This window comes from Choristoneura fumiferana, chromosome 8, assembly GCF_025370935.1.
Source record: "Choristoneura fumiferana chromosome 8, NRCan_CFum_1, whole genome shotgun sequence".
NCBI classification, from domain to species: domain Eukaryota; kingdom Metazoa; phylum Arthropoda; class Insecta; order Lepidoptera; family Tortricidae; genus Choristoneura; species Choristoneura fumiferana.
In genome coordinates this window covers 2,396,737-2,409,906 of record NC_133479.1, presented here as the reverse complement: position 1 = coordinate 2,409,906, position 13,170 = coordinate 2,396,737, and the positions used below count along the sequence as shown (strand labels likewise).

The window sequence follows — 13,170 nt, the reverse complement described above, 5'->3', positions numbered from 1 at the left end:
AGGCCATTAAGAAGGCACTGTGCGCGAACTAGCGGCGACTGCCTGCGAGCAACGGTACGCGCAGACGGGACCGCCAGTAGGGGGTTATTGCGTGGCCTAAAACAGAACTTGGTCAAGAAAGGAACATGTAAGCGCACAAGTTGCGCCACCAATTCTGCACAGTCAGAACCCCCGCGTAAAGCGCCGCAAAGCATAATCAACAGAGAATAGTTACGCCTAACCTCTAGAGAATTAAACCCCAGTACGCCGAGCTATATAGGTGTAAAAATTCCCCACGAGCTTGAACCAAACGCAGTATAAAGGTCACGACCACCAAGGCCGTTCCGTCGTCATCCATCACACCCGCGGTGAATCACACGACGTACTGCCAACGATACGGCGTAGGTGGACCGCACCTTGATTAACGGCTTTCAATTGGTTCATAAATCACCTAACCAACTTGAAAAAGTTGAAAAATCCCCGAAATTGACAGCTTAACCGATTTTTATCAAACATAGATAAGACTAACTTCAGGAAGAGAACTAAAAAGCATTTATCTCGAAATGGTTTCCGATTTACCATAAACTATTGACGATTAGGTACTATAAATATTTATTGTGAAAAAATAGACAATTCCAATTTTGGCGAACGCGTTGCTAGTAATTAAAATTTCATAGCAAGCGTGATTACGCCGAATTTTTGTACCGCAATTTTACGTCTATATTACGTCGAAACGTAAAATCCGAAACTTCGGTCGCGTATCTTCGGCATAGTGTGCTGAGACAGAAAAAACACAATCCAGTACTTAAGGGATGACCAAAATTTGTTAGTTTTTAATGTATTAAAAAATCCGTGGTGTTATCAAATCAATATAATTATGAAATTAATATGTATTTCTCTTGTTTCAGGTTACGCTATAGGAAAATAACGAGTGCCACCATTTACCAAGTGTTCTTTACTAAATATTTAAGACTAGGTGAGTACAAGCTTACTATAATTTATAATAATTATAGTGCCCCGTCCCAGCTTCGACGGATGCAATTTTAAAAACAGAACCCTCCTTTGGGCACTCGAGTAAAAAATGAGTGCTTGATGTGATCCCTGGGTCACGACTTTTTATGTTTTTTAACCTTTTACTTAAGAGGCAAAGGCAACAGGGTCTACGCAGACACTGTTTTTCTTAATTGTTATTTTTCATTTTTGTCTTTTAAAATGCATTGTATATTTTCAGGTTATATAATACACCTGGAAACTTTTTATTAGCAGTTGTTATAGAGCAAAGCCACATTAGACCTCTTACCTTTCTGAGACAATAGCCTTTACAAACGGACGCACATATGAACAACGGAGCTAACTATCACGTATTTTTTACCATTTTTTACAAACTTTTATTTAACTTACCGTGAAGTCAAATTATCCTCCTTCGAGATGGATTGACTTGAAATTTGATAAACATAAAAAATGATATTTTAACTAAAAATTATTGACACGTGACACGGAACCCTAAAAACGTTACACAAGCTTCCGATAATCTATTCCCACTTGTTATCGGTAGGCTCGTCCCTAAACAAGCGAAGTCGTAATTAAATTTTGGAAACAAGAAATATCGTATGTCAGCGATGAGAAAATATCACATTTGTGTTAGATTTGGTAAACGATAGATGCGACTTATTCAAAACCGGGACAAATATCAAATATACCCCTGGTGTTGCAGGTGTCTATGTGCGGTGGTGATCTCTTTCCATCAGGAGACCCAGTTGCTAGTTTGCCATCCAGTCGAAAAAAAAATGTTGAAGTTTTCTCAACTTAAAAATATAAATAATAATAATAAACAAACAATTTTTTTTTATTTTAATTTTATTTATTTACAACACAAGATACAATAATATGATAGGAAAAAAAAATAAAAACAACATAAATTTACCTAACTATAAAAAGAAAACACCATCTAAGAGGCCCTCCTGCGGCATAGACCCCAGCACACTGGCGACATTACCTCTCTGTACAGTCAGAGAAATTCGCTGGGAGAGGTAAGCGCCAGCTCTGGGGTCTCCTGAGGTCTCTATCAGCCGGGACGACAAACCATTTATTTCGGTTAACACGGCCCATACAATATACCTTAAGGACTAACATACATATAATTTATAAAAAACACAATATTTAGTTAAAACTAATTAATTAATATGAAAAGTTAATAATTAAATGAAAAGCTGCGCACTTTTGCTTGCGTTTGTGCGTATAAAGATTACAAAAGTCAAAAGTCAAAATATCTTTATTCAATTTAGGCTATAACAAGCACTTATGAATGTCAAAAAAAAATCTACCACCGGTTCGGAAAAACCTCTGCTGAGAAGAATCCGGCAAGAAACTCAACGAGGTATATATATATATTTTTTTAAAACAGATTTACAATATTATTAAATGATATGTATACATCACAAGTATTTAACACAACTTTATTTTTAACACAGTAGGTTCGCTATTTGAAGGGATCGCTAATGCGGATCGGAATTATTTCCAAATATCCCTGTCCATGATATAATCATTAACTTTATAATACGCCTTTGATATTAATGTCTTCTTGACAATAGATCTGAATTTTGTATCCGTTTCATTTATAATATTTTTTGGAATTTTATTATAAAAACGTATGCAATTTCCCAGAAAAGACTTTTTGGTTTTAGCCAGTCTGTAAGATGGAACTTTAAGCTTCCCTGTGTTTCTAGTAGCCTTTGGCTTATCGACGTTAGTGGGAAAATCACATATGTTCTTCCTAACATACATGATTATTTCAAAAACATAAAGCGACGGCAGGGTTAGGATATCTGTTTCCTTAAAAAAAGATCTTAAAGATTCACGCGTCTTCAAATTATAAATTGCTCTAATTGCTCTCTTTTGTAAGATAAAAATTGACTCAATGTCTGCAGCAGATCCCCATAAAATAAGGCCGTACGAAATAATGCTATTAAAGTAAGCAAAATACACCAACCGTGCCGTCGCCACATCGGTTAGCTGCCGTATTTTCCAAACTGCAAAAGCAGCAGAGCTCAATCTACCCGCGATTGCTGTGACGTGAGGTCCCCACTGTAGTTTAGAATCGAGCGTTATTCCTAAAATACTGTTGATTTTACAAATTCAATAGTTTGACCATTTAACTTTATATTAGAAACTGAATTCGAGCTAGATGAATTTATCAACGAGAATTTAATACATTTAGTTTTCTTAGGATTTAGTAACAAATTATTGGCAGCAAACCATGCGGATATCACGGACAGGGTTTCATTGGGCTCAATGAAGTCGGTATCTTTTCTACTAACCTTGAACAGTAAAGACGTGTCGTCAGCAAACATAACTATACCCGACTTTTGGCTTACCATATAAGTAAGGTCATTTACATAAATAAGATACAGGAATGGGGCAAGAATGGATCCTTGAGGCACTCCCATTTCGACCACAGATCCCTCCGATACCGTTCCGTTAATCGCTACCTTTTGCTTTCTTTGTGTGAGGTAAGATTTAATGAGTTCTAAAGCGAGGCCACGAATGCCATAAAAATTTAACTTACAAATTAAAGTATCATGATCCACACAATCAAAAGCTTTCGAAAGGTCGCAGAATACACCTATAGCGTCATGTGATTCCTCCCAAGCTTGCAATATGAATTTAACTAAACTATGACCCGCGTCTGTAGTAGACCTGCCTTTTGTGAATCCGAACTGCTGTGGATGCATGATTTTATGGGTATTAAAATGCGAGATCATTTGCGTCAGCATTATTTTTTCGAATATTTTGCTAAACGCTGATAGGATGGACACAGGACGATAATCAGAGGGATTATCTTTATCACCTGATTTAAAAATAGGAACTACTTTACTATATTTCATCAAATCTGGAAATACGCCTTCATCTATACAGCTATTAAATATAAATGCTAAAGTTGGAGCAACGACATCTAAAATGGAATGTAGAACCTTAACTGAGACGCCCCACAAGTCTTCCGTTTTTTTTACTTTCAATAATCTAAAAGTCTTAATGATGTCACAGGGAGAGACATGCGTGAATTTAAAATTACTTAAGTTTGGAATAGATACATTTTGTTTTAAGAGCGATTCAGCTAACTTTGAGGAAGACGCGAGACATTTTGTCGTTTCGATGGGGATTTTAGAGAAGTAGGTATTAAATTCGTTAGCTACTTTAACCGCGTCCGTTTCTAATACGTTGTTAATCTTTAATGATATAGAGGACTCCGCGTTCTTACGTCGACCGGTTTCAGTATTTATAATTTTCCAAACTGTTTTAATTTTATCATCAGAGGACTTAATTTTATTAGTTACATGGGCTGCTTTTGCTTTATTACATATAATTTTGAATAATTTTGAATAATCCCTGACATACTGGTGGAAACGTTCATCAGTGGTACACGATTTCTTATCATAAAGATCATATAAGACGTCCCTACTCCTACGTATTCCGGGTGTAGCCCATTCATTGAATGATAGTTTGTTTCCTATTTTAATACGTTTTTTACTACACGTTTTATCGTATTCCTCGCATACAGTATTTAACAATATCTTGAAATTTTCGTTTGGATTTTTAGTATTTACTTTTAAATTGTTTACTTTTTGCGCGATGTTTGTTTTGAGACGGTCAAGTCTTTGTTTGTTTCAACGGCCTAATTTCTATGGTTTGATTAACACCGCCCCTAGCCCGAGGTAACTTCACTGTTTGAGCTTTGTGATCCGATCGTACTCCACTGATAACAGCTTTTTCTAAATACTTACAAGTTAACCAAATGTTGTCAATACATGTGCCGAAGTGGTGTGACTCTGGTGGGTTCATTAAATAAGAAATTTAAATTAAAAGATTTTAAAACAGAAATAAACTGGTCTTTTTCAACGGAACCTTTTATGTTTATAGTCTTTCTGATTTACTCTTCAAATTTCGACATACTTTTAATCAAATATTATTTAAAAGTCAACGTTTAATTTTTTTATTTCGTCGAATATTCATTATCTGGAATGATTATAATGAGTAATTTTAAATCACAGATTTATTTTCTGGAAATATTATTTAAGAGATTGTTTATTTGGCAGATATTCATTTCATAATTTATTATTTCATACTTTTTTTAATGTTGTAAATTTTACATCTTAGAATATTATTTTAATATTTGTCATTTCACAACTTCAATGTTTTTTTAAATTTGTTGTTGTATATGTATTTTCTTTTCTAGTAGTTTTTTGGTTTCTTGGGGTCGCATACTTTTAACCTAATATCATTTAAAAGTCAAGGTTCATTTTTTTTGTTGGGGTCGCATATTCTTACCAAACTAACCTACTTTCCTGGAAGCGATGTATTTTTGTTGGGGTCGCAGTTCTAACCTAACCTACTGTCCTGTTAGCGAAAATACCACGGTCGCAGTTTCAACCTAACCAAAACTATTTTTAAATAATAGTAACTATATTCATTTTATTTGCCAAAAGAGGTACAATATTCTCGTTTGTTAAAAAATAATCCTGTGAATGAAATGAAATGAAAAGTTTTTATTGATTAGAAACAGTGTAACTTAAAATACAGTGTAATCAACTATGAAATTAAAGTGTTTTATAATAATACGTCGATGAAATAAACAGCGATATTTTAGTTGTTCTGTCTCATGAATAGTTCATGAAATGTATTTTTAAGCAAATACCTAATAATCCTTTTACTATTGTTCTTATAATTGTTTTAATATGTAATGACTAATTGATGAAGTGAAATTACTCCAAGAGAAAATATTAATATTGAATATTCGATATATCGTTTTCGATGAAATGAAATTCGATAATTAGTTTGTCGAAATTTCAAGGGGCACCCAATTTTTCCATCATCTTGGCATCATTTTGGCAGGCACTGTAAGATCTAATTTCCAATTATTTTCGTTCTAATCTTCCAAACCCAGTGGTGCCTTCTTCTCTCCTTGTACTTGTGTTTTTTTGGGTTGAATAGCCTTTAGGGTCAAAGACGCTAGGTTCTTGCTTTTGTTTAATGACTTTTAGTTTTTAAATTTTATATAAGGTGCTTTATAGAAGATTGAGGCGAGCAGTCAGGAACCCAGACTGAAAAACCCGACTGCACATCCCCAACTCCCTGGAGTTAACCAGGGGAAGGAGGGAGCTGGAGGAGTTTCCCTTGTACAGGTGTTACTCGTACACAGAGCCGCATCTATCATGAGTTGTCTCTTCCATTAGAGGGTCCCATCCTTAATGACGGATACGTTTTACGGAGGAGGCTGCCGTGATCCGGTTTCACGGAAACAAGCACAGGCCACATCGACATCTGGTGCTCAAAAATGTCATCATAATCATCATCTCAGCTTATCCCACTTATATATATAAATATAATAAAAAAGATAATATAAATATAATAAAAAGTAACTATAGTAAAAAAGTCGGTTTATTTGTTACTTCATCACATCTAAACCGCTGAACCAATTTAGATGAAATTCGGTATACAGATAGTTTGAGTCTCGGGGAAGGACATAAGATAGTTTTTATCCCGGAAAATTTCATAGTTCCAGCGGGATAGTGAAAACCGAATTCTACGCGGACGGAGTTGCGGGTAACAGGCTAGTAAATACTAAAGAAAAAACATAAAGAAAAATTAAAATTCGGAAATGTAGTTATAGTTTAGTTAATTATCTTGACATGATATAGCAATCTTTCAACCGAAAATTAAAATTCTGATTACTTTACTATTTATTTGATAATGAGCTTACGGACGGCTCTGGTCTTCCATTGGAACCAAGAGGACTTAACCTTGACATAACTGTTTTAATAATTCCAATTTTAATACCAAGCTTCTTGCTAAGTGCACTTTTTAACCCCCGACGCAAAAAGAGGGGTGTTATGGTTTGACGCCATCTGTCTGTGAGTGGCATCCACGTGGCATCTTAGACCTCAAACAGATGGACCGATTTCGATGCGGTTTTTAAGTGAAAGCGAATTTTCGGTGGGTCTTAGGTTATGAAAAATTTATGTTATAAAAATCGTTCCACCCGTTTTTGAGATATACGAGTAATTATTATTACCTTTGACATGATAACATTATTTATGAAGTGCCGCAAATATGATTTCAATAATAATATCATGGGACATCTGACACCAATTGACCTAGTCCGAAACTAAGCAAAGCTTGTACTATGATACTAAGCAACGGATAAACGTACTTATATAAATAAATACATACTGGAAATACATATTAGACATCCAAGACCCGAGAACAAACATTCGTATAATTCATACAATTATCTGCCCCGGCAGGGAATCGAACCCGGGACCTCAAGCTTCGTAGTCAGGTTCTCTAACCACTTGGCCATCCGGTCGTCTGCGGTCGAAACTTTTGGGCCTTGGTCGTCCGTCACCATCCATCCATCCAGCCGTTTAGGCTGCAGCGAGGATCAAAGAAATGGACATACATACCCACATACATACATACATACGTCTACTTACATACATACGTACTTACATACATACATAAATAAATAAATAATCCGGACAATTCACACCAATCCTAGTCCCAAAGTAAGCCAAAGCTTGTGTTATGGGTACTAAGCAACGGATACATATAATTATATAGATAGATACATACTTAAATACATATTAAACACCCAAGACCCGAGAACAAACATTCGTATTTTTCATACAAATATCTGCCCCGACACGGGAATCGAACCCGGGACCTCAAGCTTCGTAGTCAGGTTCTCTAACCACTAGGCCATCTGGTCGTCATACATACATACATACATACATACGCTCGAAAAACATAACCCTCCTTCGGGCAGTCGGGTAAATACCGGCAAGAACAAGTCAACTTATCGTTTGCCCACGTTTATTGTTGAAAACTGCAAAACAAAAGATGGCACCAACCTCATCAAAGTTGTGTTATCGCAGAAGTTACGCTGGCACAAGTTAGTTTATAATATAGTTATGGACTTATGGCAATACGTGGCCATATTATGAGCAGTCCAACTTTACCGTATAGCTTTTATCGGAAATAAAGAAAATGAGATCGCGTGACGTAGATATCAGATATATCCATACTTCCATACTAATATTATAAATGCGAAAGTGTGTTTGTATGTTTGTCCGTCTTTCACGCCGTAACGGAGCGACGGATCGACGTGATTTTTGGCATAGAGATAGTTTATGGGCCCGAGAGTGACATAGGCTACTTTTTATCCCGGAAAAATGCACAGTTTCCGAGGGAACAGCGCGCGATAACTGAATACCACGCGGGCGGAGCCACGGGCAAATCACGTTGTGCCCGATATAGAGCTAGGAATATCGACGAATGCGTTGCTTAAAAGCTTGTTGTCCGATATTTTTTTCGACTGACTAATTATATATATTCATTATGTTTAGGAATCCATTTCCACGAGAGTTTAACTCGTAAGCTTATTTGGTAGAGAATCTAACTGCAGATTTGACGGTCCGTAGCATGGTTTGAAGGATATGGACATGGGCGAAGACGTTGTCCTACAAGGCTTGATGGTTTGCACATTCGTGCGAATGTGAGAAAACTACTTTAAATTTTCACAACTCAATTTTGATCTACACTGCTGCTTGCAGCACTGCTTTTTAGGTTGCAAAAACGAGGTTTGCTTTACATTGCTTGTAGCAAAACTCCACAAGATTGCTCAGTTCAATGAAAACGCGCTAAGCTTGAGCTAAATACAAAATACATTTGTATAAATGAACTAATCGAATCAACTTCGCTCTTCGAACCGGATTAGTTGGGCCAATCTTTGTAAACATTCTGTTATCTGCAACTTGGAGGGTACATTTCCCCAACCTTTAGGATTCCTTTGAAGAGTTTAATTCAATTGAATTATTTAAAACAACTAATTACGAAAATGTTTCTTTAACAGATAGATAGGTACAGAGATTTATTTATTACGTTCTGAAAATATATATAATAATAATAATAATAATTTAAATAATAATAATTTAACGTTTATTTCGTGTTAGTTACAGTCTTATACTGATAATGTTAGTAGTTTAATTAATTACGATTGATTTATCAAAACAATAAAAATAAAAATAAATAAGATGTCAGAGTTCTAAAATTAAAAATAATACAATACACATGTCAGGTAATTATAAGAAATTCACAGAAGGATAGTTAAATGTATATAGAAATAAGAATAATGTGTAATGTTTAATACAGTAATGTTAGCCAAAATGTCTAAAGGCTAAAACATGAATATGAAGTTATAATTACAATTTCTATGTAAAATTTAGGAATTAAGAACAATCAATAAACTAAAACAATAAAATAATTAAAATGTCATTCAAAACATTCAAGCATTCTGTCTATATGAAAAGTTAAAAACTTTAATGTATGATATCCGTGCCGTACTCAGTTACCCATCTCTTCCCGTAGGACCAAAAAAACATGACATAAATAGACTCGAGCAACATAACTCTCTGCGTATAGTCGAGTAAAAAGTTCAAATGTTGACGATACAGCGACACGACAATACAGGGTAGATTTTTGTAAAGCCACCTGAAGGGACTCTTAATACTGTAGATAGTAAATTAAACCCAAACAAAACATTCCTTTATTTTTGAACAGAAAGAAAACTGCATTCAAAGATTTTCGAAAATTCGCTTGTACACCCGGAAATCGAACCGACTAAATTCTGTATAAATTACACCTGTATAGTAGCAGTCCTTGAGTAACTCCGTGTAAACTATAACTAAACCGCCGTGTGGTTAATCCGCTACAACCTTGTCTGATAAGCCGTCATTGTACACATTGTCATCAAGGAACTCACTGAGGTAATTTATTGAATCAGGCGTTACTTTGCGGAGGTCCATATCAATGAACTAAAAGAATTTCCTTGCTCAGGGTGAGCAAGGAAATTCTTTTAGTTCATTTAACTCACTGAGGCACTTATTGTGCCTTACAAAAACATCCTGTCACATTTACTTCACAGGGAAAATATTAGAACCTTTTCGAGAGACCTTCTGTTTTTCTTACAAACCACATTGTATTTTTTGATATATTTTCGTAAATACAGGCCGGGGGTTGGTTCTGATTCGAGTGTGGGACCGATTCAATTTCCGGCGACAAAAGCTTCAATAGTTACGGATAAAAATACTTCAATTGATCATGAGCCTTGTGAACTTATGAAGAGAATGCGCTTTGTACTCACTCATACTCATTTTGTACTCATACTCATTTCTTGTTATTTTTCTTTTGTAGGTGAAACAAATGAAAATACCTAGACTATAACTAATACATTTCGGTATTCACAACTTCTATTTATTGCTAAAAATTGCTCGACCTTGCGACCAAATTGCAGTGGCCGTAGTTACGAATTGACTGAAAGCGTATATCACATTCAAACAGGCGTACGTTACATACACTAATTACACTAGCTAAAACGTACATTAACATACGTAAACTTATACACTATGATCACAGTGCAGCCACGCCTGTACATACATTATTTAATATTAGTTAACACGCAAATTCCAGTAACACAAAAATTACTAATGGTAATGCGGATCCATAAATACATTATATTTAAACGAAAGAATAATTAAGTAGTAAAATCCGTAAGCATGAATACCAAATGAGCTTTCCCATTTTTCCAACATCGCCCGAACTGAAATCGCTCATCAATTCCTGTCATCCGATTATGAATTAGCATCACTAAGACAAATCCCTTACAATCTCAACTCGTATGAATTATTCAGGGAAGAAAGGCACCGCTTGCTCCGCTCCAGAGAGGAAGACACGTTCATTCTTACCGGAGTCCAATTTTACGTCGGAATTTTGAACCATCAGAATAAGTTTTCCTTTATTGGTTTCCGCTTGGAGTCGGGCTCGCGCACGAAGGGTTCCGTACCATTATCTATACAAATAAGTTTGAATGAGACTCGGTCCATTTGAAATTGAGTCTTATTGACAATAGTATAATATTGAGAACCGCTCTTTTTGCTAGTCCATTCGGGTTTTGAGAAAAGGTCCTTTAGATCTTCGGTCGTATTAAGTATTTCAAGTTCACGTAAGTATTTCAAGATTAGTTCCTAACAACCCGGTAGGCCATTAGACCCTACATAGGCAAAAAAACGGCAAATTAATCAAGTTTATTGTATGGGAGCCCCCCCTTAAATATTTATTTTATTTTTATTTAATTATTTATTTTTAAAGCGATTATTTACAACTAGATTCTGTGAATATTGCAAGCGTCTACCTGTTTCCGTTATTAATATCAAGCAAAAAACGGCAAAAAATCAAGTTTGTTGTACCTATGTGAGTCCCCTTTAAATATTTTAGTATTTGTTGTTATAGCGGCCACAGTAATACAAAATCTGTGAAAATTTCAAGTGTTTAACTATTACGGTTCAAGAGATAGAGCCCGTGACAGACGGATGGACAGACAGACAGCGGCGTCTCAGTAATAGGGTTCCGTTGGCACCCATTGGGTACAGAACTCTAAAATGAAAAGCAGAGGGTGTCCGTGCCGTGCCCGGTTTTAGAGCAGGACGGACTCATCTCTTCCCGTGGGTGTCGTAAAAGGCGACTAAGGGACCTAAAGTGAGTGCTTGCCAACGACCTAGCATGACATAGCTCAAACAATATGCAATTGAAGTGGCAATTGGCAGGCCACATTTACTTGAAGAACGGATAGCCGTTAAGGAGAAAGGTCCTCGAGTGGCAACCGCCGGAAGACGAAGCTTTGACAAGTGTACTAAAAATCGCGAAAGTTGCGGGCAACCGTGGAACACCCGTACAAGTGTCGAGACGTCGTTTATTGTGGCGTTTTAAGGGCCTTTGTTGCAACGGTGGACGTCTTCCAGCTGATAATGATTATAATTTACAGACCACATTTTTAATTTTCATTACATTTTTATAGAATAATCGAAAAAAACTAACAAAAATGCAACGTTGCCAGCTCAGCAGGTATAGACGCTCTTAAGGAACGGCTACACCGCTGCTAAAAAAACGGTGACTACTGCCCGGAATCGCATGCGCACCGTTTGTATCGCATGGCCTCCACACTGCCGCTCAAAATACGTAGACGGTGCGGAATCGTAGTGACGTGTCGTAAACGTCACGAATTTTGGTGGAGAGCATGCGGTAAAGTCCTGACGTTTACCGGCACGTCACTGCGATTCCGCACCCGTACCACAGTATATATATAAGCTAAAGCAGTAGGGAAGCTACGAACAAATCGATCGAAACGAACACACTCACCGCGACTGCAGTCTTAGAGGCCGTGTAGACGCGCGTCTGTGTGAGTGTCTTCGTTTCGATCGATTTGTTCGTAGCTTCCCTACTGCTTTAGCTTATATATACCTATACTGTGCCCGTACCGTCACCGTTTTTTAAGCAGCGGTGTGGCCGCTTCTTAACAGCTTCCATATCGTGGCATATTTCAAGTATTCTTAGTAGTACTAAGAATACTTGAAATATGCCACGGATAATCGTGACATAACTACAAAGGTTCCATTTTTGTCGTTTTGAGCACAGTACCCTGAAAAACGATCGTTTCTTGTGAGGAATTAGGCTATCATCCCTGGGTTATTTGAGGGTTTGTTATCCGGAATCCACCCCCGCCGGCAAAACATACGTTGTAAAATTATGATATTTCAGGAGCCCTAATCACGTAGCAGTTTATTTCAGGCGTAATTTAGGCAATTTTAATTAAAAATCAGACTCAAGATATTATTATAGGTAACTGTCCAAAAAGTGTTGAAATGTACGTAGACAAAAAGAAAGTAAAAATTTTCATGTAAGTACAAAAATTATAGCCATTATAATACCGAAACCTAGTTTAAAATGGGAACAAATAAAATGTAAAAATATTTCTGAACGTCAGAATTCATTACCAAAAAACTTTATGAAATAAGCACATAAAAGAGAATATCTGAAATTATAAAAGTACCAAATGTTTGAGTATTCGAAAGCGAACTTAATTTTAAATTAAAGCATGCTTACAATTTTGATGCTCAACGTTGCATTTAAGTTCCCATGGTCAGAGAGACATCCTGTATTTTTGGGTTAAAAGCTAGTTAGCATTAGTTTTGGTTATAATTTTCTGTAAAAATGGGATATGATTTTGGTACCTAATTTATTATTTTTACGATAAAAGTATTTTAGATACTTTTTACAATATTTGGTTGTCTGTTGAATACT

The 13,170-nt window shown here is 36.1% G+C and overlaps 1 protein-coding gene across 1 annotated transcript in view; it reads left to right on the top strand.

Moving 5' to 3' along the window:
- Window positions 1-13,170, top strand: part of LOC141430111 (uncharacterized) — a 276,496-nt gene that overhangs the window by 131,744 nt on the left and 131,582 nt on the right. Inside the window, 1 exon segment of the mRNA XM_074090657.1 lies at window positions 888-955. Within this exon segment, the coding sequence (XP_073946758.1) occupies window positions 888-955 (68 nt within the window).